This window comes from Corvus cornix, chromosome 3 (genome assembly GCF_000738735.6).
Source record: "Corvus cornix cornix isolate S_Up_H32 chromosome 3, ASM73873v5, whole genome shotgun sequence".
Taxonomy (NCBI): domain Eukaryota; kingdom Metazoa; phylum Chordata; class Aves; order Passeriformes; family Corvidae; genus Corvus; species Corvus cornix.
The window spans coordinates 83,499,384-83,524,179 of record NC_047056.1 but is presented as its reverse complement, the minus strand read 5'-3'; the positions used below and the strand labels follow the sequence as shown (position 1 = coordinate 83,524,179).

General features: G+C 41.3%; 2 protein-coding genes across 2 annotated transcripts; both read right to left on the bottom strand.

Moving 5' to 3' along the window:
* Positions 1–1,020: 1,020 nt before the first annotated feature.
* LOC104692947 (cytochrome c oxidase subunit 7A2, mitochondrial) lies at positions 1,021–4,912 on the bottom strand. The gene is made up of 4 exons (XM_039569982.1): positions 4,807–4,912; positions 3,634–3,723; positions 2,091–2,175; positions 1,021–1,240 (listed from the first exon to the last, which is right to left on the bottom strand). The coding sequence occupies exons 1-4, from the start codon at positions 4,822–4,824 to the stop codon at positions 1,182–1,184; spliced, it is 252 nt and encodes an 83-aa protein (XP_039425916.1). The 5' UTR covers positions 4,825–4,912; the 3' UTR covers positions 1,021–1,181.
* Positions 4,913–11,309: 6,397 nt separating this feature from the next.
* TMEM30A (transmembrane protein 30A) lies at positions 11,310–23,492 on the bottom strand. Its single transcript, XM_039569139.1, has 7 exons — positions 23,193–23,492; positions 17,720–17,836; positions 16,979–17,086; positions 16,634–16,721; positions 16,021–16,164; positions 14,203–14,409; positions 11,310–13,336 (listed from the first exon to the last, which is right to left on the bottom strand). The coding sequence occupies exons 1-7, from the start codon at positions 23,463–23,465 to the stop codon at positions 13,143–13,145; spliced, it is 1,131 nt and encodes a 376-aa protein (XP_039425073.1). The 5' UTR covers positions 23,466–23,492; the 3' UTR covers positions 11,310–13,142.
* Between the last annotated feature and the right edge of the window lie 1,304 nt (positions 23,493–24,796).

Here is a 24,796-nt window from a genome sequence, read left to right as displayed (position 1 = left end):
AGCAATGAAAAATTGGAAACAAACTTAAATCCACAAGAGGCTTAAAATAGCACTGTAGTGGGAGGCTAGATTTTTGAGCTTGTTTTCACATTTTGAAAATTCCACTGTTTCCTTGAGAAGAGAAACAAAAGGATTATTTTGATGAAATTGTTTGGGATTTTTTTAGAAGCTCTATTTGTTACAGAGTCAATACCAGACTTTGGGCATAATAACCCACAAGTAGCAACTTGACAAGGTTAAAAAGGCAAAAATTCTGTTAGGAATATAAAACTGAACTAGGGATGCACAGCTACAATGTGTTTCCATGATGATTTTCCCCAGTAATTGCAATAATCAAGCTAGTAAGAGCCATCACAGTACCTTACAAGTGATGCTTATGCCCTGCTGTGTTGTCCCTCCAACAGATACTGGGGTGAAGTTCCCCATGAGACCCAGGGCTGCTCCTGTCTATCTATAGATGTATGTCTGTCTGGCTATAGACTCACCCACTCAGTCTTCCTGGTTGGGTGCCCAGCAACAGACCCCCACCACAGTATCACCTGTCCCTGCATTCCCAGGCAGAGTTCCAGGTACTCTGGCTGGTCATTAACATAGAGGTTAACACCACCTCATCTTCCCTGCCTGTCCTTCCATCCCAGCACTCCCATTGTAGGAGCCATCCTACCACTTCTCTGTGATGCCACTGAGATCACAGCCCTGCAGGTATGAGCACATCTCTAACTCCTCCTGTTCATTCCCCATGCTGTGTGCATTCACACAGAGGCACTGAAGTTGTAAGGAGACAGACTTCCTGGCTGGAATGTCTGCGAGTCCCTTGTGCTGTTCTGCAGGTGCTCCTGCTGACCGGGGATCCCTTTCCTGGCTCTGAGCATCTGTGGCTGGCACTGGCATCAAACTGAGATGAGGAGTGGGACGGACTGAGGCTCTCCTCTGCCAGCAACCTTAAAGCCCTCTTCAGCAGCTTGGCAACCCTGTGACCAAAAATGCTCACACACATAAACACATGATACAGCCCAGACATCCACTACACCACGTAAAAACTGCTTTATTGATTGCAGTCTACATGTTACAATTAACTTATGATTCCAATCATTAAGCCAGCTGCTTATAATAAGCTGCCACCATAGTCACATGGGAACCGGACAAAGAGATGTTAATCGCTGAGGCATCCTCAAATGGAATCAGTTCGGCTTCTTGGGCATTGAAGAGAGAAGCAGGTAATATAAAGCATAGATTGTTCCTGAATTAAGAGACAGAAAAGATATTTTCAGATTAGCAAACGAAATTCCTTTCAAGTCAGCTTTCCAGTTTGTTCCAGAAGAAATACTGACAATAAGCAGCTGCAATTCAGACAAAACATTTCTGTAGCCACGTCTCAATTGTTTTTTTGGTTATTAATATTTTAGAGAAAAAATACAAAACCTTAAATACCTCTCCACAGGCTGCACAAAAATAAAGAGATGGAGGCAAAAAAAAAATGTGGGGAGAGGCATGTCTCTCACAATCATGAAGTAATGGTTACTCATTCTTAAAGCAGCTGAACTGAAAATCTGATCAACACATTTAAGTTAGAGGCCATTGCAAAATTATGTAACAAGTAACGTAAAGGTTAAATATATACAGTATATGAACCTTGGTTATAATTCTGCTAGTTTTCACAGCACATGAAAACTCAGTACACTGAGTATCACCTAGCACTAAGAAGAATCAGGTGAGTGCAAAGACTGGTTCATGTATGTGCTGTAATTACACATTACTCCTTTGCAGAATAGGCGAAGTAGTTCTATTTTTCTCTAACACCATACATGAAACCTGAAGCAGTATTCAGCCCACGGTACTTAGTCCCGGAAAAAGCCATCTGAAAATCTAGATTTGGAAAAAGCACAAATAAATATCCAGCATGGCCAAATGTGCTTTTTTTTCTTCTCTACATAAACTTTGCATGTTCTGAAGAACAGACTGAAGAAATTGAGTAATTATTTTACAGAGAAAACACCATCCGTGTTGGAGATTGTACCAAAGAAAAACGATTTTAATATCAGTGCACAGGAAATTGTACGAGAGCATAAATATTTTAGTATTAGCCTTACCACACACTGCAAGACCCGTGGTGGTTCTATACAACAGAGCATCCTTTGCCCCACCTTTAAGATGCACTGGGAGGCCATTATCCTCCTAATGGAAATAAGTGACAAAAACAAACTATTTATATGCAGTTCTTGCAATATTGTTCCAATACAATTATTTCATAATTACCCAGAGGAAAAATTACTACCCCACACTATCTTTCCGACTCCCAAAAGACACTGAACCTTATTTAGATCCCACTTCGTCTTAAAAGCTTTCACTCTGGTATCAGGTGATGATTCACTAGGGGAGTATAATAAATCATGTGCACAATTCATATCTAAAGCAATGACTGGCAGATGCCTGAGCACTTCTGACACCTCTGCCAGACCCGTCAGGTGCACAGGATGTGATTACCATCCCTAGAAACTTCCCATCCATTCCCAGTATAGCCAATTCCTGCTACAGGGAGCAACAAGGGGAGGAGTCTGTACTGTCACTTGCTGGCATACAGGAAATTGTTTTGCTCCACCCAACGTAAAACTCCTAAGCACCAGATCCACATGATCTTTACCCCTGTCAGCAACATCACACTGCTCTGGACTTCAAGCCAGCCTCCAATGCTGGTGACCTGCAACCCAGCCCAGCTTAACTTGCTGTGCACAAGAAAGGAATGAAAGGAGGAAGAGATATGCCTAGAGATCTCTGCTAGCAGAAACTGAACCTCTGACCCCTCCCATCACCAACGTCACCCTCCTATTTCCTTCCCCTTGGCTCACAATAAACACCGTGCTCCATAGTTAGTGTCTCAACAAGACTGGCTTTCTCTTTCAGGGGAAAGGAAAGCAGTAAGACACTAAACTATTTAAGTGGGGCTTCTAATATACTTGGTCCCTCCTTTCACATTGCTGAAGCCCAATTTATGCTCAGTATGAAGCTACAGCTCCAGGTTGTGGCTCACACTTGGGATTACTCTCCTGAGCGTTCTCAGCTTTTACTACTTCACTCAGTGGCCCTATCAATCAGGAACAGAATAATTCAGAAATTATTTGTAAAAATTCAGTAATTTCCTAGGAATTAATCCAATCACTTAAGACCTTAACTGTTTTCATAACTGAGAAATACAGTAATACCACATCCTCATTAAAAATTATGGGGCTCATCTATGAGCTATAGATAGAGCTGTAAGATTTCAGGTTTACCTTTTCATTGTATTTCTGTCTTCTTGCTGTTTTTCTCTACTTGTTCTTCGGACCTACTCCCCCATATCAACTCATTTCAGAGTACTTTATCTTTGTACCATGCCTAATACTTATGAGAAACTCTGGTACAAATCATTTCACAGGGTGAAAAAACCCTAAAGAGTCAGTAAGTCAAGTATGCACATACAAATACTCTTAACCTCTGCAGAAAATAACTGCTAATTGCAAATGCTCTAGTCATACAACTGATTCTGAGAGCTCTCTTCAGATGTAAAGGGGAGCCTGACCAGTTCTTTAGAAAAAAACCATGCAGTTATGATCTACTAAAACCTTGTTAATCTACTGACATTAACTCACTCAATACCTGAAAAAGCTTCTGATTCTCAGAAACTCTATTTTCAAGCTGCCTGCGTGTAGCAGTGCTTATGGTTCTCTGGGAAATCTGGCGAAGAGCCTGAAATAAAAGATAAACAGTGTTTTAAAAACAGTGACATTTTACAGCTCTGTCCACACTGGGTAGAAATTGTTTCTTTGAAAAGCAAGGTAGAAGTGGGACAGCAAAAAAAAGAAAAAAAAAAAAAGGGTTTTAAAAACAAACAAACACACAAAACTTCACCAAAACATGCTAGTTTTGAATCCAGTAATTGTTTTAGCAGACTACGTAAAGGACTAGCTACCTGAAAAGGAAAAACTCAGGAAAAATACTTTCAGTAAGATACAACAAATTTATGGATCCGCAGCATAACCTTCAGGTAGTATCCATTCAGCAGAAATCTCAGCCTCTGCCCCTTAGACCTGTTTTAGGCACCATTCTCTGTGTCTAACCAGGAAAAGGGACAATAACATTTATGACAAACGTGTTTGTGAGGACAACGAATTCCTGTCACTGCTGCAGTTCACCTAGGAGCTACCAGCACAGGAGATAACCTTCACAGTGCTCAGGAGGCACCTCCACCCCGCCACACACACAGCTTAAATCACCCTGCTGTGTCCTGAGCTGGAATCTGTTTCCACAGACTGATCATATACGGTAGCCTGCCAAAATCAATGACCTGTATACAGTTCTTTGGTCTGCCTTCGCTAAAATATCAAGGCTCAAAGCGCAGCAGCTCTAAGCTGCCAGCGGCCTCGGCCTCCTTCAAGCACCATGGACAACACACCGTTCCCACAAAGTTACCACTGCTAAAAACGCAGCCACGGGGCGGGCAAACATCCAGGTGATGCTGGTTGCAAGTAACGGGACAAAGCGTCTCCTCTCCCTACCCACCCTAAATAAACACGCTGTAAAATCTATCTCCTTAGAGACGAGCTAAGCGTATCCAAGCCCCCCAACTCAACCTTATCCTCTCAAGTCCCTGAAGCTCAGCACTACGTGGAGCAAGTGGGCCGCGTAAGACCTTCCCCCGACCCCTGCAGGTCGCTTCGCAGCGCCCGGCAGGGAGGGCGGCCACCACGGCCGAGTCCCGCAGCCGAGCGGGCACCCTGAGCGAGCTCCACAGACCCCCGGCGGCAGCGGGCCGCTCTCCCCGGGCCTCACCAGCACGTTCCGCCACATCGCGGCTGTTGGTCCTGTCACCTCCCGCCGGCAACAAGGGCAGCGGAAGGGGAAGCGGCTGCCCCGCCCACGGCGGCGGCACCACGGAGGGAGCAGCCCGGAGCGCCGCCGCAGAGCCCACAGCAGAGCCCACAGCGCCCCCCGCCAGTCCGCCCGGCCCGGCTGGGGCAGCACGGCGAGGCGCCCTGGGTCTTGGGCCGGGGCCGGGGAGCCAGAGCTGAGCCCTCAGCACCGGGAGGGAGGAGCGGTGACCTCTCAGAACACAGCCCGGCCCGGCTGAGGCACACCGGGAGCGCTTGTTTTCTCACGCCACACAGCCCCGGCGGGAGCCTGCTGCCACGGGATTCTGTGGTTGCCGGCCGCCTCTCTGCGCCTTCAGAGGGCGCTTTGGGAAATCCGGGAAATGTCCCCTAGAGCTCCTACATACGGAATTTTCACTCTCCTTTCTTTGGAAAGTTTAAGATCTGCGGAGGGCGGGATGCGTGTTCTGGGAGAGCAGCACCCTGGGCTGCCCCTGTTCGTATGGACTCGCTGGACATCCTCTGTGGAGGCAAGGACACCGAGTGAGGCAGAGCCTGGGTCTGACCCCGGCGAGGGGGTCTTGCACCCCTGGGTGGATATGACATTTTTTGTTGAGCCACTACACTCAGAAAACCCCAAACTACACCATGTACCTGCCCACTGCCTCAAGCTCCGTTAGTAGCGGGGATACCGAATACTCTGCATGTGGAAAAAAAAGCCCCAACTTCAGCTTCGTGTTTCCCGATATGTAACTACACAGAGTGACGTAATACCACAACTGTATGAAATACAAACCTATTTGATTCTCAAGGAAGAATCTGTTTGCCATTCAAGAAACTACTCTGAGAAGCCTGTGTTTTTTCTGCATTGCAGATCTAGTCCCGTAACTGCATCTTCTCATGCTTCAACCTTATGCTGAAATACAATGTTGTCAGGAATGCTCTTTCCTGGTTTTGCTGCAGTTGAAGTGCACTTAGTTTTTGGCATTACAGTACTTTTTCACTGGTGCCAAACCTCATGATGAATAGCGTGTGTCAAACACGACAAATTAGTGCTCAATCCAGTATGAAAATAACAAGAATCATTTCTCAAAGCACTTCTCAATCTGATGAGCTGTCCCAGAAATAAACTAAAAATGCAAGGATGAAGAAGTATTTATAGGTATAGCCTTAGCTGTGCAGAATATTAAAAATAGCATTTAGCAAGCATAGTCATGGAGAAATAGGTGTTGTAACAAAGGAGGAAACTGGATGCATTATTTAACAAATGGTTTTCAAGCATTCAAGCAGTGCTATCACAGAATAACACTTAAAAATACATTAGTACCACTACAAGACAGATTTCCGTCCGTTCCTCTTGCAATCTTACGAGTGTATACAATATTTTATTCTGCTTTTCATACACTCACTCGTATTGAGATACTGGTAAAAGGATCATAATTCACAGAGAAATTATTCCTTAGTTTCTGCTGTGTGCTCCACTTTCTGGTATGTCTGAATCTAAGCCTCAGGGATACTTTCTGTAAAAACACACTTTACAACAGAAAGGCTATACTTAAGGATTGGCACTGAGTTACCTACCAATTAAAGCTATGTGATGACTGCTCAGAGCAAGCACAGCTGGGCTTCAGTGTTGACTAATTAGCGAAGAAATGAAAACGTGAGGGAATGAGAAACAGGAATTTGCTGCTTTAGGATGAAGATGTTTCATTAGAAACAAACATGCTGCTTCTTCCAACTGAATAGAGCAACTTTTCCATGTATTGCATTGAATAAGAAAATTGTTTATCAAAACTCATTGTTGAACAGTTCTGTTTAAGTCAGAAAGAAAACAGGGCCATTAATCTAGCTGTTTAAAAGCATTCGTCACAAAAAAGTGTTCTACCTCTTAAACCAGTAATACAAGGGTACATAAATCCTGCTAAAGAGATGACACAAATGGAGACAGCATTCAGCCCAATTGTGGAAGCAGAACCCCCTGGTGCAGCTCCAAGTGGCAATCTTTTCAACCTCCTTCTGGTTCTTGACTGCTCACTAGTTTAAATTTTGTCTCCTGCAAACAAAATTATTGACTAACCCAGTTAAAAGCTATATGGTGTTTAAAGAGAAAATTATTCTACCTTAATACAGCCATTTTCTAAGTTAGAGTTGCATAATACACTAAAACTGCATTAGAAGAATTTGCTGACAGAAAGATTTGTTCTAAGTTTACAAGCATCTATTGTGAAGCATACACTTACTTCTGTGACATAACATTAGGCCTCAGTAGGCAACCCTAGAGACAATCAGATTTTAATTTCTTCCAAGAATATCACAGTTCAGTCTTTCCCATTTTCATAATTAATGAGGTCATTAATTACATTCTTGGACCTCTAACACTAAGCACCTCATCATTTTATTTTGCAAAATTTGGGCACAGTCCTCAGGTAAAAATTCAATTAAATTTGCACATAACTCTGGTATTCCATTTGCTCAAATTGTTTATTTTATGTGATCTTTATCCAGGGTCCAGTGAGAAAGATCTCCACCTACTTTCTTTCAATTTATACTTTTTTAAAAACTTCTTGAGCTTCCTTAATGATTGACTTACACTTTTATTCCCCTTTATTTCATCCCCAACACAAAATAAGAGAGATAATCTTCCAGCTTCCGATTTTGCAGCAGCAGTTGATGTAACTCAAGCAGACAGTATCACTACTTTCAAGCATAGGCTAAGGCTGTTCTGCATGGGAGGCTTATGGGGAGGTAGTTTCTTACTTGAGACTCAGGTCATGTAAGGACCTGCTAATTCTGATCAGGCCATTTCGTAACGGTCTTCAGTCTTAATTGAAACTGTCAAACAAGATTAGACTTCACATGTAGGCACAGAAGTCAATACAGTGATCAGAACATTCTGTGAGCTAGAAGATAGGGAATTTTTACATGAAAATACTCCGGCTGCCCTGAGGAAAATTTAATACTAACTAAACAAACAAACAAATAAAACCCCACAACTTTTCACAATTGGGCTTTCTGAAAATAATCCTCAGAGTCTATTTTCACACTGCCAGAAGCAGTCTCTTCCATAAACGGGCCACATTGCTAAGAAAGCAAGAATAAAATTTACTTAGATTTTCATAGTGTTTTCTTCTCCTTTGAAAGAGAGCATTTTTGGCAAGTTGCTCAATACAGACAAGCATTTTATATGAGGAACATTTTAGGGTATTGGAGGGGGTTTTTTTGAGTTATTGAATCTTTATTTAAAAAAAAAACCAAAACAACTTATGTAATACCAAGGGTAGGTCACATTTCCTGGAAAGATCAGAAACCATTGTCTTGTCACAGGAACTTTGAAGATCAGATTACTCTGTGTTTATGCAATGTTCTTTGTCTTCAGCTGTTACACTCTGTTAATTTTCTCTGTTTTGTATTTTCTTTGCCTTAGTCTCTTGGTTCTTCTACTCAGAGTTTGGACTGAAACGCAGGAAACACTGGGCTTTTCTTCGGACTCAGATGTTTATTATTTCTTACCTATGGTACAGCTGTACATTCCTCCCTCTACGTTAACAAGGTGAAAATGGCCCCCGAGTGCTACCTTCCAAGGTCTTTTAAAGTCCAATCTATCTGATTATGGAATTCCAACTAATTTATTTTTACTTATAATCCAGTAACTAATCATTCATGTTCTGCACTGTGGGTTTTTTGAACTAATACCAGACCACCCAGATTTGTGAAAAAGAAGGAGGAAGAAGAACTAACCTACACCCAAAATCCTCCATCTTGTTACATATATATTTCTATATTCCATAAACCTAAATTTTCTGTATCTCTACATATTCCACCCAGTGATACAACAAACTTCTCTTCAATTACACAGCAACAACCTCAGTGTTATCACATAATTTGGGAAGCCTTTCCCAAGGCCTCAGGTCAAATGCAGTGTGCTTCTGAGGATCATTGCCTGCCAGCACTGAAAGACTAAAATTCTCTGAATTCAGGGTTCCAACATCTTCCCCTCCTGTTTGAACCATGAACATTGCTTTAACTGCTTTGTTAAACCATTGTCGGAGACACTGCAGTAGACAAGGTACAAGAACCATGACGACTATAATGACAATCAGAACATACATGCCCACTTTCAAAAGCTCTCTCCACAATGGAGCGAGGCTCACCCAATCAAACAGATCATCCAACCATGATCCTCTTTCAACTTTGAGGACTGTTCTTCAACCAGAAATGCAGCGTTTGTCATCCTCTGCAGGGCCCTTTGCAGAAAGGAGAACAAACATGGCACAAGGAGGAAAATACGGAACAATTACAGACTTCACATTTTTATGAGATCTTTGATCCATTTTTACTCAGCCGAAGATTTCCAATTCTTGAGGTTCATAGGGTGTCTCAGGGAGAAATTTAGTCCAGACACCCCATTCCTCTGTGGGATTCTTGATGAATCATGAAAGATCTGAAGAGACATTTTTTGGTACTGGCCAACTGTCTACCGGTAAACCAACGAAGCAGGTTGAGAATGGCTTTTCTGGACTTGAATAAGTCAAACAAATGGTATCCAAGCCTGAGGCATTGGCTAAGGTCACCCAAACACTGGTTTTTGGTTGACTCATGGGCAGGATTGCGTTACTTAAGGCAAACAATGAAATAATAAGGCACAAGTACAATATCTGATTTAGTTTCATGCTTCTCTTTGATTTCTTTTCTCAATCTTGTTCTGGGACAAGCCAAGCTTAAGGTACAAAAGTTATTTCTTTTGCATTCAATTCTGCAAATTTGGACCTCTTTAGATTCTCTCTAAAGTTCTCTCCAATGACTGCAGAGACAAGGACTATTTCTTTCCTCATGACCTAATATAATTAAAATTTCAATCATCTTACACTTCGTATGTAATTCTGAATCGTAACACAATCCACACCGCGCACTTGTCAACAAGGCTTTACGATACCAACAATTCCCACACTACTATACTGGCACAAAACCCAAGGTTCACAGCTTCTGCATGTGGGATAAAAGATGTTTATCATCAGCTGCAGTCTTTCTGCAGTTCATGTCTGCGTGCTTGCTTCTCTGCTTCCGGGAGCATCTGCCTATTCCTGTGGTTTGTAGGGCTTCACGTTTTTTGAAGGAATCCACTTTGGACCAGCACCTGTAGAGACACAAGCGTACCCTTTGCCCCAGGTTATTAGTGGGAATGGGCCTTCAATTTTCCCAGTCTGGATTTCTGATCAAAACTAAAGGGTTTTCCTTTAACTTTGCCTGTGTGGTGTTGGAAAAATGTCTGATTATTGGCAGATTTGGTTCTGCAAAAGAGCTGTTTAAAAAATTTAAAATGTACAGTGCTTTATTCAAGCGCATTTGAGGCGTAGCCTCTGCCTCCCTCTTTTTTGTTTATCCAAAAGGGATTTTAAAGTGTGGTGTGTTCTTTCAATGATTGCTTGCCCTGTAGGAGAATGAGGAATACCGAAGGAGTGACACATACCCCAATTCATTAAGAATTTATGTCCATTTTCACCTTGTTAACTTAGAGGCACATTCCGTGCAGCTGTACCATAGATAAGAAATAATAAACATCCGAGTCCGAAGAAAAATCCAGCATCTCCTGCGTTTCAATCCGAACTCTGAGTAAAAGAGCCAAGAGACTGAGGCAACGAAAATACAAAACAGAGAAAATTAATATCTGGTGCCCCGTGTGAGGATCGAACTCACGACCTTCATGTTATGAGACTGAAATTCTCTGAATTCAGGGTTCCAACAGCATTCCAGTAATTAACTTCTTTTTTTGAGTTACTGTAAGTACATCTGATTTAGACTTGTCACATTTTTCCACCAGGCACTCTCTTCAACTCAAGTCTTTTCCCACTGCAAGTAAGGCATCTGAGAGAAGGGTGCAGTCAATAACACTTCCTGTGAATCCAATCCAACCAGCCATGTTCATTGCTCTATTTGCAGATGTTACTTGACCTACGCTGTCAAGGCCTTTCTTCCGTCAGAGATTTCTATTTAAAAAAGACAAGACTTGCATCCTTCAAGGTTTAATATTCACAATAAATCCTTGAAGGATTCCAAGGATCCTCCAAGGATCTCCATTGTTAGCAACATGACACCTAGACAAATGAGCATGTATGAAGGAAGAATTTACAAATTTGACCAGTATTTAAAACTCTTATAAGCATTTTAAGCTCCATGGGCACACTGTCCCATGTATTTACTGCTACAGGTTCTCAGAGAACCCGCTTAATTGCAACAAAAACCAGACAGCAATTCTCACCCTGGTGCACTTTACTGAAATTGAAGATACCCTGGCAGCTATAGTCAGTAAAGAAAAAGGTAAGGCACTGAAAGATATTACAAGGTAAAGACAGAAAAATACTTCTGTTTTAATTTTAAGCACAGCCCAAAAAGCAGCCTTTCCCAACTTGGAAAAATTAGGAAATATGAATGAAGAATATATTTGCATTTCAAATGACAAACACAAAGTTTAAAAATCAAAATATTTTAATAACCAGTAATTGTGAGACATCCCATTGCTCATTTCCTCTATTTTGGACTAGCAGCTACTCTAGAGTTGAAAGCCAGTTTAATATGTTCTGCAAGTTTCCAAGGGTACATTACCCTTATTCTGTAACTCTAGCAACATGAATACAACACTGTAAACAAAATCTTAAAAGGTACTATTTGAAAACCCTGTTCTGCCAGGCTGTACTATACAAATAAATATATGGAGTTACAGTGGAAATGCTGCCTCATTCCACAGTTTATCCAGACTTACACATTTAAACTCTTAGGCTACACAAGTAATTAAGTAAAACCAGTCATGTAATTACGTGATAAATTAATAGTTTTGTTTAAAGTTGCCTGTAGATTAAGCTATTGGACCATGCATTTTTGTAATAAATATGCAATCCCAGAAATACAACTCATTTAAAACTGCATTTACACTTAATGATGTCTTTTCATGCAGATAAAAATAAATGTATGTTCAAGGACAAAACCAAATCTCTTATTAAATGGTTTGCAGAATTTATTAGGTCTCTTTTAATATACTCCATATTTTATCAAGCTAGTTGCATATAAAGTGATCTCCACCATATACATTACAGTTTCTGTGCATCATCTAAAAAAAAGTCACCAAAAAGTAATATTTTACAGGTTGCAGTTAACTTTTAATTAACCTAAAGGTGAATCCTTCTGTAATTTAAGACACTAACCTGCACATTGCAATATTTAAATTATGTTTCACAGCAAGCTAAACCTGCATTTCAGGGAAAAAAATATCACTGCCATCTTAACTTCAGAACTTCTATAGTTTACTTCCTTAACACCGCAAAAAATTAATGTGGTGTTCACTCCAAATAAGGAAAAAGTACACAATTCCCTTAAAAGAAAGCCTGCTCAGAATACATATACTTTAAGAAAATTAGGAAACTCCTCCAGTAAAAGGAATTCACCTCAGTAAAAGGAATTCACCCCAATCTGTGAATGAAAAAAAACCCTTTTAAGTTCTTCTTGATTAATGCTTGGTGCTGCTCATAAAAAGCAGAGCCAGCAAAAAGTGAACTAGTATGGGATATGACTTAAAGCAAAGAAAATTAGAAAAAGATTATACCTGCAACAAGCATGTCCCAATTTTAAAGGGTCTCACGCAGATAATTAACAAATAGGTTTTCTGGTATCTTCATAGGATGCTCGTTTACTGGCCAGGCACATATATTGTAAATATACAAAGAATCCACAGTGCTGAAGTTTACGGAGCACTTAGAGGATTTAATATAACAGAGGTTGGTAGGACACAGGAAAAATATTTAACAACTTGTATAAATATATTAAAATCTTAGCAAGAAATGTAGGAGCCCATGCACACAAGACAGTAAATTGCAAAAAACATTTAAGACTTGACTTCTTTCAACAGCACTGACACCTGAATTCTGGAAAGTCAACAATTTACAGTATCTTATAACCATCTTTCTCCACACAATCTAAATGTACTGAATCATACGAACATTACACAGCACATGAACAAGCAGAAGATGCATCAAGGGAATGGGAGCTATATGCATCATGTGGCCTGCCCAGTTACAGGCAAACATCAGAAAAATTGTTTCTGACATAGGCAGAGATACAATCAATAGAGCTAATTGTATACCCGTCATTTTCAAGAGTTAATCCACAGTATGGGAAAGGGAAGCTTTAGGTAAAAATTATGCACCCAGTCTCAGAAGTGACATAAGCAGAGATTTATCTTTCGAAAACTGGGTCCATTCTGGACTGGCCTTGATGCACATGCAGTACATTTATTTTCAGAATGCAAGATTAATTGGGAATGTCTGCACTAGTGTTTCGATTGCCGTATTTGTGATGAATGATCAGCAATACCACTCCTAAGAAGAAGCATATGGACCCAACAGTGATGTAAGCAATTCCCAGGAAGGGATTTTTGCCTCCCATCCACGAGATGGTGCTTAGGATCATCCTTTTTCGTCCATCAAAACTGTGTACAGGATAATCTGAAAAACATTTAGGAAAACAAGAAGCAAGTTTCCAAACCTAGCTTGAAGTGGGCACATGAAAATTTTGGGTCATTTCACTCAGGTTCCAAATACAAACTGCTGCTTTGGATCTGGGATTGCAAATATGAAACATTCAGCTGTTCTTTTTAGGCTAAAACTAATCTGGGCATTGTCAGCTACTTCAAGACCAAGGCCATGTTAGAAGACACTTAACACTGAAAAAGAGTAAAATGCACGATTTTGTGGGTTTATGAAAGTAGCTTCAATAAAGTGAGGGAAATATAAATTTCAGCCCTTGTGTGTATTGTAGTACAAAATTTTTCTTTACGTTCATTCAGTTTTACAGCAAAGGAAAACACTGAAGTAGCTATATAAAAAGTATCATTAGGTGCTTTTGAATTCTAAGAGTTCATTAACTATGACAACCCTCCTTCTCTAGTATTTTTACCTAATATTTAGTCTGCCTAAAAGAGAATGACAGACCATCACCCGATCCGCAGCTCTGTCATTTTTCTGACCTCCAGTCAGTCTGCCCTGCATTACATATTGTCATTTCACCTTGAAGTTACAGTTCTGAAATTCCTTGGCTACCAGCTACCTCTGTTCTTTCCTTTTTTCCTGTGCTTTTCTCAATTCCTTTGCAGCATCCAAGCAATCTGATTTCCCAGTCTATGAAGTCGTAAGTGCTATAAAACTAGCACAGAAGTAAAAAATGGTAACAGTCTATCTAGCTGTCGGTGCCAGTTTTCAACCACACCTCAATACCATCTTTTTTTCGAGATGGTAAGAAGAAAGGTTAGTTCAATCTGAACTTGCAAATATATGCTTGTGTAATCCAGCTAAGGCGTGCTTTCAAAGGATACTGTATGCAATATCCAAAGAATATTTTCCAGCCTGTAAGGTAGGCTGTAAGTTATTCTTCCTTTCAATGAGACGATACAGCTTGCGAAACGTTGGTAGAGCAGCTGTGCGCATCCACACGATGAAGTCCTCATTGATAAAGCCATTGTTGTCAGGCTCTGAGTCCAGCATATACACTGGCTTGGGCCAGTTCACAGGTTTTGTTGTGCCTAGGATTAAACAAAAATAAAAAAGTATTTCACATACCAGACTAAGTAACACACTGACTCATCAAAATCCATTCTAATATCACAAAAAACACATTAACTTCTAAACAGTATGAACAGACAGGCTGACTCACTACTATTGCAACACACTGGGCTGTTTAAGAACTTTTTATTTTGCAGTTTAAATAGTTTAAACTCTATAAATAAATAACATAATTCATGACAGCTCTGTCCATTTGTCTAAACAATTCATGTGGGTAGAAGTCTTGTCTCAAAGCACTGCTTGGTGAGATAGGTCCTCTGCTCACTTGGTAGAGTTTAAAAACCAATTTAATATTGTAAACATCATTTCAGATTACGTACACATGCTTTTGCTAATGTTATTGGAAATACAATTCCACATTGTATTAAGGTAAGGTATCTGTTTTTCCAAGCATCACACTGACAACATGTAATTTGGCTATGACTAAGCAAGAAACCCACATCAGGTTAAACCTGAAGTTATTATATACCTTGCATAAACACACATATTCTAAGAGCCTTAAGAAGACTTTTGAGACATAGTAGCCAAAGGAAACTTTTATTTGCCAAACTGTATACGAGACACACAGTCACTTCCAGTTACAAAAAAAAACCAAAAAAATATCAGTTTTTTTAGAGAACAGAACAACCTAGCCATAGAAACATTCAAATGAAACTCTTCCTACGGAGTTTTCATTTAACAACTGCAGGATTTCTTTATAAGTTAAATCCACACATGATAGAACTTGTACTGGTCTTGACTGGAACAAAACTAAATTTCTTCACAGTAGCTGGTATAGGACAAAGTTTTGGATTTGTGCTGGACACAGTATTGATAAACAATGATGTCTTTGTTATTGCTAAGCAGTATTTGCCAGCATCAAGGCCTCTTCTGCTCCTCACCTCACCCCACCAGTGAGGAGAGTGAGGGTTCAGGAGAGATCAGGAGGGGACACAGATGGGATAGCTGTTCCCAGCTGACCAAAGGGATATCCCAGGCAGGCAGAGGTAGGCAGGGCCTGCTTTGGCTCAGGGACTCAGATGGTGGTGAGCAATTCTTTTCTTTTGCATTACTTGTTTTTCTTTTCCTCTCTCTTTGTTGTGTTTTTGGTTTGGTTGGTTGTTTTTATTACTAACCTCTCTTTATCTCAACCTATGCGCTTTCTCAGTTTCACCCATCCGATTCTTCTCTCCCTCCCACTGAGCAAGGGCATCGTTAGTGAGACACTGTGTGATGCTTAGTTGCCAAGTGGGCTTAAACCCCAGCAGCTTACATTACACATTTTTTAGTATTCAGGGTACAGAATCAGAAATTAAATCAGAAATTAAAGCTACTAAATTAATGATTACAGTAAATGTAAAAACCAAACACTTTCATTAGAACCTTGCAGCTTTCATTACTTAAAGACAACCGTTCAAATAGCAGAATAGTCCTTAGCTTGGATTTCTTCAGAGAGCATTTATTTAGCACATTCTGTAAATTGTCAGTGAGGCAAAACTCTGAAATCAAAATGTGTTTGAAATCAAAACTGAAGTCAAAAGGTGTTTGAAGCATTTTGGCATTCTTACAATTTTTCTTTTCTCTTTTTTTACCTTGGAAAAGCGCAGTTAAGTTGTTTCCATCTCCTGTAGGATTTCTGAACTTTACATTTTTATCTGTCCACCATGCAATGCCTTTTTTAATCAAAGTAATCGGAGTCCTTGTGTCATTATCAATGCGGTATAACTCCAGTGTATCTAAAGACAAAATCAAATTAGAAAACCAGCTGCAGAAGCTTTCATTACACAGATGATCTTGATAAGCAGTGAAACAATTACCTCCAGGAGAAAACAAAACAAAAATAACTAGGCAAGGCATTTACTATCTGCCTGACACAATCACAAGCTGTTCTGTAAGAATCAGTGTATATGAGATAGCAGTTTATTATTCAAATATGATTTTTATGTTTCTACATCACAGCAGTAGCAGCTTCTCACAGCAGGTATTTCCATCCTTTGTGTGCTATGAAATTAAATTAATTCTCCTAGCAATTTTGGAACAAGTAATAGCAGTACAAGACATTTATTTTATTCTGAACAGTGAAAATGTGTTAATTCAAAACAAAAAAGCTGACAGTATCTTTACACAGAATAATGTGCAACACAACAAAAAACATACACTAGATCACAGACCCATCTAAATGGTAAGTTAAAAGTGTTACCGTACCATTAAACATACTGTTGGCAATAGCTCCACAAGGAGCAATGGGTTTGTCCTCATTTGTGCGGTAAGGCTCACATTCCTTACTTGGATTCTGATAGTTAGAAAGAAAAAAGGCAAATGAGTCTGTGCTAGTTTAAACAACTAGCCTGGTTTTTACTACATGATCAACATGAAATTTTATAATACTTTACAGTTATTTTCAGTGAACAAAATATCAATTCCTTATGGTTGCCTTCTGTTATGCAAAAATTCTTTTACCTCATTATCGTTCAACTAAATACTCTATGTGGTGATTTATGCAATAGTCAGAAATTAGTTGCTCATTCACATCCAAGCATGAATACCTACAAGCAGTGAACTGTTGTCTCCATTTAGCTGGCTGTCATCTCGAGATTTCACGTAACGGCGGTGGTTTTGATAGAAGTTGGAAAGTCCGTAATACATGAATACATTGCTCTACAAGAAGCAAGATGCGTAAAGAGGGATTTTCGTTCACACAAACCTGCAATTTTAAGCTCTTAAACTTAGGTTTACAGCAACATTCATAAAGTAAGAACCTCAATCCTTTCTTCATAGTGAGTACATAAAAGTACTATCCTAACAAAAGCTGGCAGGATGAAGTCAAACAATAAAAACATGTCACCAACTATCAGAATGATATTCACCAGCACTAATCCCAACACCTGTCTTGTCCGATGCAGAACCCATAAGCCTCATTTGCCTCCCATCTGCCAGAAAGCACTGATCTGGTATTTCCAATTCCTGTTGAACTGAGTTTTTGTAAATCATGCAGGAATAGCTGATCTACTCTCCAGCTATGTGACACACAGGGTAACTCTGAATGTGTAAAACACAAGCATTCCACTTAATGTTGTACATTTCCAGATAAACAGAGGCATTAAGAAACATCTCATCCCTGCTGATGAAAAAGGGAACACAAAAATCAGATCCAAGTTCAAAGGAAGACTAAAAATAATCTTTTATAATGGAAGAAAAAAAAGAAATACCTAAGTGAGAAAACTTTCATTTTCAATATGAAATAGATCATATAAACCGTTCTGACTTCATCCTGCATACAGGGCAGCATACCTCAAATGAATGTTCCAGTGTGAAATTGATGGTGCATGTACAAGGGGGTGTGCTGTCCCAGGACACATTTAAGCATTTGTTGCAGGGACTAGAAGGTTCTGTTCCTGTATAGTCAATCTGTAGCAGGAAAAACAGTCATTAATTTACAATGAGAGAGTAAAGAAAACTTATTATTAAGCCAGAGAGATTTTGTGGCATTTACTTTGCAATCATATTTTATCTCAGCACCAAAAACACATTCAGGCCTGTCTGACAATCTCAAGAAGTCTCTTCCCACCTTAACCATTCTATGACTCTGTAAAGGAGTTTTTGATTCTGACTGTATGCTTGATTTCAGATGCAGACAAATTTAACACTGAGGTGAAATTACTCCTGGAGCAAAACCAAACAAAACCAACAAGTCCCCCCACCCCCCAAACCAACCAACCAAAAACCATACCAAAACAAAACCAGCAGATACTCCAGACAACATTATGTTTCCAAACACGCACACTATGACAAGCAGATCTCAACTTTTACATGCTTTCCAAAGAGATTAAGCTTTTAAAAGTCTAGATATTTAATTTAAAAAAATTGCATTAGAAAACTTGCTTTGTTGACCATTTTAAGCCACCTAATTAAAGATTTTAAAAAAAAATTAAAAATCACTTAATGCCCAAAAATTGTCCTAAACCAGGAAAGATTAATACACCAATACTGTTTTGTCAGGAATGGTAACATAACCAGGATATGGACAAGAAAGATGATCTGTATTACTCTGCCTTATACAATACTATCTGTCTTCAATACTGTAACCCAAAAAACCCCATTTTTTAAAATCTGTACATTCAGCCTCAGCAGCCACAAGCTCACCCTACAGTCCAAGCTTGACCACATTAGCTCTTTCTCACATGTAGCTCCAGCAAGTGTGGCAGAAGAAAGCTTCCAGCTGCCTATAAAAGATATATTTCTACACTTCCCATGAATTACCTATTTTAGAATTTAGACTCAGATTGGTGAAATATATACCTTATACTTATTGCAAAAAAAATGTTTAGCAGCGGTAGCATTTAAACTACAACACCTACACAGTTATAGGAAAGGCTGCTGCAAGTGGTTTGTCCTGATTTATGTTTGCAGTGAAAGGCATAACCAAGAACTAGTGATTTATGATCTGTCCTAATACCCATATTAAGGTCAGCTAAAACAAACACACAGGGTGCGTTCAGGAAAGAACTGAAGTCTGTTTTCCTCTGCATCTTCTTCAGGGTCTCTCTTCCTGTAATTTCTGCAGTATCTATTAAGCTGCAACTAGTTCCATCAGCAAGCACTTTTATTGACTGGCATCGCTCTGTTGCCAGATTTCTGACAGACAAAACCTACATCCTAATGAGCCTAGCTGAAACTAGACAGCTTCAGAAGCTATTAGCTGGCAGAGAGAGAGAGAGATTGACAGAGGATCACAATCTTTGTTCCTCAGCTGAACAAGATACTGAGTTTATGCTGATCTAGAAATAGCACTACTGCAGCAGCCACGACCAGCTCTGTTTAGCTACAGCACACAGACCCCACTGCTGCTCTCAATGAACAAAGCATCTCATTTGTTGAAGGCTAACTCGGGGGTGGGTGTGCTCTGCTAAAGTAAGCTGAAGTAAGCATTTCCTTTAGAAAGAACTTGCTAGTGTGAGGAGAAGTTTTAGATCAAGAACGTACACTAAAGACTCTAAGGTTGCAAAAGACCTAAAGACTTCACTTTTAAAAACATAAATGACTAAATTCTGTGGAGCATGAAATTGATGTATATTGAAGCAGGACCATGCTTTTGATGACAGTTATCAGCTTGCATGCTATCAAAGAGCTTTCCTGTACAGTAACTGCCAACGCGAGTGGTTTTTTCTGCATCCGCATCTACAGATTACATTCAACAGAGAGCTTATTTAAAAGGATGAAGGCATCCATATTCAGCTCTTGACAGAGTAACAAAACCACTTTGACTTTGAGAGCTAAGGACTGACTTTGGAGTCCAGGGCAAGAACCTGCCTGATCCCACTGTTCTGTCCCCTGGGATCGGCCAGCATCTGACAACCTGACACAGCGAGCCCTTCCCAGAAACTCCAGATTTAAGGACATTGGGTATATCCAAGTTATTCCACACCAATGGCTTTTCAGGCTGTTGATGTCTGTCAGCCTACTGAAATAACTACTGCATACACATATTCTCCAAACTATTTGTTATTTTGTAGACTTCATACTTTGTCATGTATCTATCCTACTCTGCTTGACAGTTTCTTGTATCAAAGGCAATCTGTAACAGAATCTGGTCCTCTTTGCTGTTCCTCTTTGTACGTTTTACTAAGTTTTTATCATTTCTGACATGGGGCTACAGGAACTGCACACAAGGCTGAAGATGCAGGCAACAGCAATGTACATACTTTCAGTTCTCCACTCCTAACCATGCCTTAAGTCAATATGGCTTTTTATCTACCATTATGCATTTCACAGCAGCAGTCACAGCACAAAGGTCTCTTTCCTACACATTTAATACTTACTATATTCCTCACATTTTATCATATATTTATATGCTCTGTCAATGCTTCTTATTCACTCTGTATATATTAAAAAAAAAACCAAACCACCCCTCCCCAGGAAATACAGAACTCTCTCACTCTTTAATAACAGGCAAAAAGACATTTACAGAGCTAATTATTTTCCACCCAAATGAACTATTTTCCCAACAGACCCAAGATAAATAAGTGATTATACCCTTCTGAAACAATGAAAAAATGCTAGAGAAAACACAACAAAAACATGGTAATTCTAGTACACTTAAGCTGTTGGAAATCTTCCACATTTGAATTCAAGAGAGCTTATAAAAGAAATCAGTGGAAGAGGTACATCTTGCTGCTCAGTCCTTGCAGCACCTGTAGAAGAACAGCACAGTCCACAGAGATACTAATGGTTACCATATCTTGTTTCAGGAAAGAGTGACTTGAAATTAAATATGTATTTCAGGGTCACAAATTAAACATCCCATTCAATTCCAATACACTAAGTTTACAGGCACACACATTTAGGAGGTATGCTATTGCCCAAGACGTAGGTGTAAATAACTACCTCTGCTTCCTCCCCCGATACATTTCTAAAAAAGCTTAGTCACTGCACCTAGCTTCTAGATGCCTTGTCTCCCACAGCTAAACTTACAGCTATTCGTGAATAACTTTTGGAAGTTATAACAAAAGCCAGCATTCTAAGCAGGGACACATGTCAGCTAAGCATATATGTGATAGCAGTGTCTTAAACTGCACCCCTCACTGGTGTTTAGAGCCCAGATGCTGGTCCTAATTGGTAAAAAGCTTTATCTGTATTTTGCCGCTGCAACTATAAAGCCTTTTTTGATTTAAACTTGGTTTTTTTCTAAATTCAGCTGCCTTTAGGATGATAATCTCACTTGCTGAATGTCACTGGATAAGCACTTCGTAAGACACGTATGAGAATCAGGCAACAGAACACAAGTTTCCCCATTCTGACTTACCGCAGACTCCAAAGTCCCTCCTGTCCTCACAGATGCCTAACAATTGGATTTTTGAGAATTTCACAAGGTGAAAGAGTAAATCCATACAGCAAAACAAACTAAACTCTTTCCAGTCTTGAGTATCTTGAAATTGGAGAGGATTGAAGGCCAGTGCCGGCCAACTGGTCTCCAGTACAAATGGTTACTACTGCTGTATATACACAACCTGATTGTGTAGGGGAGCATCAGTTGTGCTCCCAGCTCACCTATGACTTTTGTGCTGAATGTTAGGTGGGAACATCCAGTTTGTGGCTTCTATTGGAACTTACCAGGAGTACCTGACTGAGCTGCTTCAGCAACAACAGTATACAACATTTCTGTATATGCATACAGCAGCAATGTAGGCACAAGAAGTCACTTACATCTGGACTCATGAAACTGATGCATTTCTTGTTCCCATAGATCAATGCAGACTCAGTCATAATGGAAAAAGGCTGTATTTGTCCAATTATAATGATCTAAAACTTCGTACTGCTTTAGTATAGAAATGGCTATTTTAAATGCAGTTGTCAACAAAAATCAGGGTTAGCAAGGATATTTTTTTACTTCTCTCCACTGAGTGTCCTGTTGAAAACCTGCAATTGTATTTACCTTAAATATGCTACAACATGACAATTTAAAAATCTATGTGCCCATGACAAGTTGGCCATGTTCTCTGAATCACTTGTGCCAATTTTCAGATGTTCAGCATACCCCCAACACTTGATGTAAGAAGCAACTGTTTTCCAAAAAATATGCTTACATACAATTTGGATGCTGTAAAATACACTTCAGCTTTTGGGTTTTTCCCTTCTGCTTTTCTCCTTGTCTGGAACTGTACATCTTAACATAAAAGGGGGTAAAATTGGTTTTGTTATAACATTATTTGCATTTTAAGGAAAATATGAAAATACCACTCATTCCCTACCTCATGATTTCTTTAGCTAATTGAGCTTCACTGCCAAAGTACTGCCAACAGCTAAGCTACTGTCTTAAACACTACTTACTTGAAAGTGACAGCTTAGTCCAATAACTGGAGTGATTTGATCCACAAAAATTCATATTCTCCAATAAAACAATACAACAAACAACTAAATACCTTCTTCCCTACAATCAATCTCAGTCACATTAGCTCAGCAAAACTAATAATAGCTGTCAATGGCTTTTCAAGGCTGTCCGTCCCTAAGCCCTGCAGGTTATTTCCTTACAACACAAACTGGTTCTGTTATCTAATGGATCCATTTGCGATACACAGTTCAGTTTTCAGCTAACGCTCAGCAGCTTTCCACAGCAGTAGCATGGCTGAGTATCAGATGTAAATGACTCAGGTTTTGTTAAGTGTTAATTAGAAAAAGCCACACTCTTCAATCCTTGTTTCCAAGTTTACTCTGGACACCCTGGTCTCCCACAGAACACCTGCAACATTAAATTATCGGTGCAGGTAAGAATTACAGCAATACATTCACCACAGAGCTTTGTCCTGAAAATACAATTACTTTGCAACATTTGAAGATATATAATGGACTGCCACAGGCTATCCCAAGGACAACGCGCATACTTTCTGTACTGCTGAGGAAAAAAATGTGCACTGGGCTGTGTCGATTAAATGCTGGCAGTAACTTCCCTGGAAGTTCCCTCGGGAGCACTGGCAGAAGGGCTACAGCCTATGCGCAGATGACTGTCAGCCCTGTGTCCGCTCAGGGTAATTAATGGACGCTTTGCTGACGAGCACAGACGTTTCTCCGGATCGGAGCCGCCCGGGCGCCGTGTCCGCTCCGCACAGAACCCGCCTGGGTCCCGGCAGGCCGGGAAGGGACCGGGTTTCCCCGGAGTCGCAGGCGGCTTCCGGGAAGGCGATCCCCGCTCGCCCTGCCGGGCCCGGCCTTCCCGAGCGGGCCCCGGGTGCTCCCAAAGCCCCGGCCCGGGCACCCCCGCCCCGCGCACCTCGTACTCGCGGATGTTGTTGGAGGTGACGAAGATGCCGATGCCGATGGGGATGAAGATGAGGCCGATGATGAAGAAGGCCGGCAGCACCGTGCCCGCCGTCAGGATGGGCTGCCAAGCCGGCAGCCGCTGCTGCTTGAACGCGGTGTTGTCAGGCTTGCGGGTCTTCACGGCGCCCCCGCCGCCGCCGCCCACCGCGCCGCCGCCCGGCACCCCGACGCCGCCCGAGGGGTGCCCGTCCGCCTCCTCCTTGGCGCTGTAATTCACCGCCATGGCACCGCCACCGCCCCCGGCGCGCGACACGTGACCGGGGGCACCGCGCCTGCGCACTCGGCCGCGGCAGCGGGGGGCGGCGGCTCGGCGGGCGCGCGCCTGGTGACGCGCCACGGCCGCGCGCCTCCCCGAGTCATGGAGTCGTGGAGTCATGGAATTGTGGAATCATCAAGATTGGAAGAGACCCGCAAGATCAGCCGATCCGATTATCCTTCCGGCACTGCCACTGTAACCCCTAAACCACGTCACCCAGTGCCGGTTCCAGTCACCTCTTGAACACTTCCAGGGATGGAGACTCTACCACCTTCCTGGGCAACCTATTCCAGTGCCTGACCACCCCAACATGGAATTTTTTTTTTTCTAATATCTAATTTGAATCTCCCCTGTCTCAGCTAAGGCCATTTCCTCTTGTCCTCTCACTGCAGGCATGGCAGAACAGACCAGTCCCCACCTCACCCCAGCCTTTTCCCAGAGTTGTAGAGAGCAATGATGTCCCTCCAGAGCCTCCTTTTCTTCAGGCCAAAATCCCCCAGCTTCCTCAGCCGCTCCTCATGGGACATGTTCTGTGTGCTGGCCAGGCAGGCTCTGCTCTGGTGCACTTAGGGCAGGGGTCATGCTGCCTTGTGCCCAAGGTTGGGGTAAGACCTGGGCCCGCAGCCTTGTCACCCCTGCTCAGTGCTCCGAGAGGGTTACCCCGCACTTCATCCTCCCTGTGGCCATGAGGAGCGGTGCAGATCCAAGGCAGCGTCCATTGGGCCAAAAATGGAGAAGTCAGCTTCAGCTTCCTACCCTCATAAATAGGATCAGTGCCACTGTAGAGATGTAATAATGCACGAGAGTTTTGAGAGCTTCTCTTAATGGAGCTGTGTGTGCTCACTCACCACTGCTTTTGGGAGCTGTTCTGCTCTGTATTCCTGCTCTGCTGTCAGGAGCGTGTGAGTAAATCAATACAGTGAATGCAGAATCACAGAATGGGTAAGGTTGGAAGGGACCACAGAGAGTCATCTGGTCCAACCTCCCTGCTCAGGGTCATCCCAGAGCACATGGCACAGGACTGCATCCAGACGGTTCTTGAATTTCTCTAGTCAGTGAGACTCTACAACCTCTCTGGGCAATCTGTTCTGGTGCTCAGTCACCTACACAGTAAAGAAGTTCTTCCTCGAATTCAGGTGGAACTTCCTGTCCATCAGTTTCTGCCTGTTGCCTCTTGTTCTGTTGGTTGGCAACACTGGGAAGAGTCTGGCTCCTTCAGACTCTTGACACCCACCCTTTAGATATTTACACATGTGGGTGTTTTTTTCCCTTAGGAGCTGATCTGACAGCACTAAATA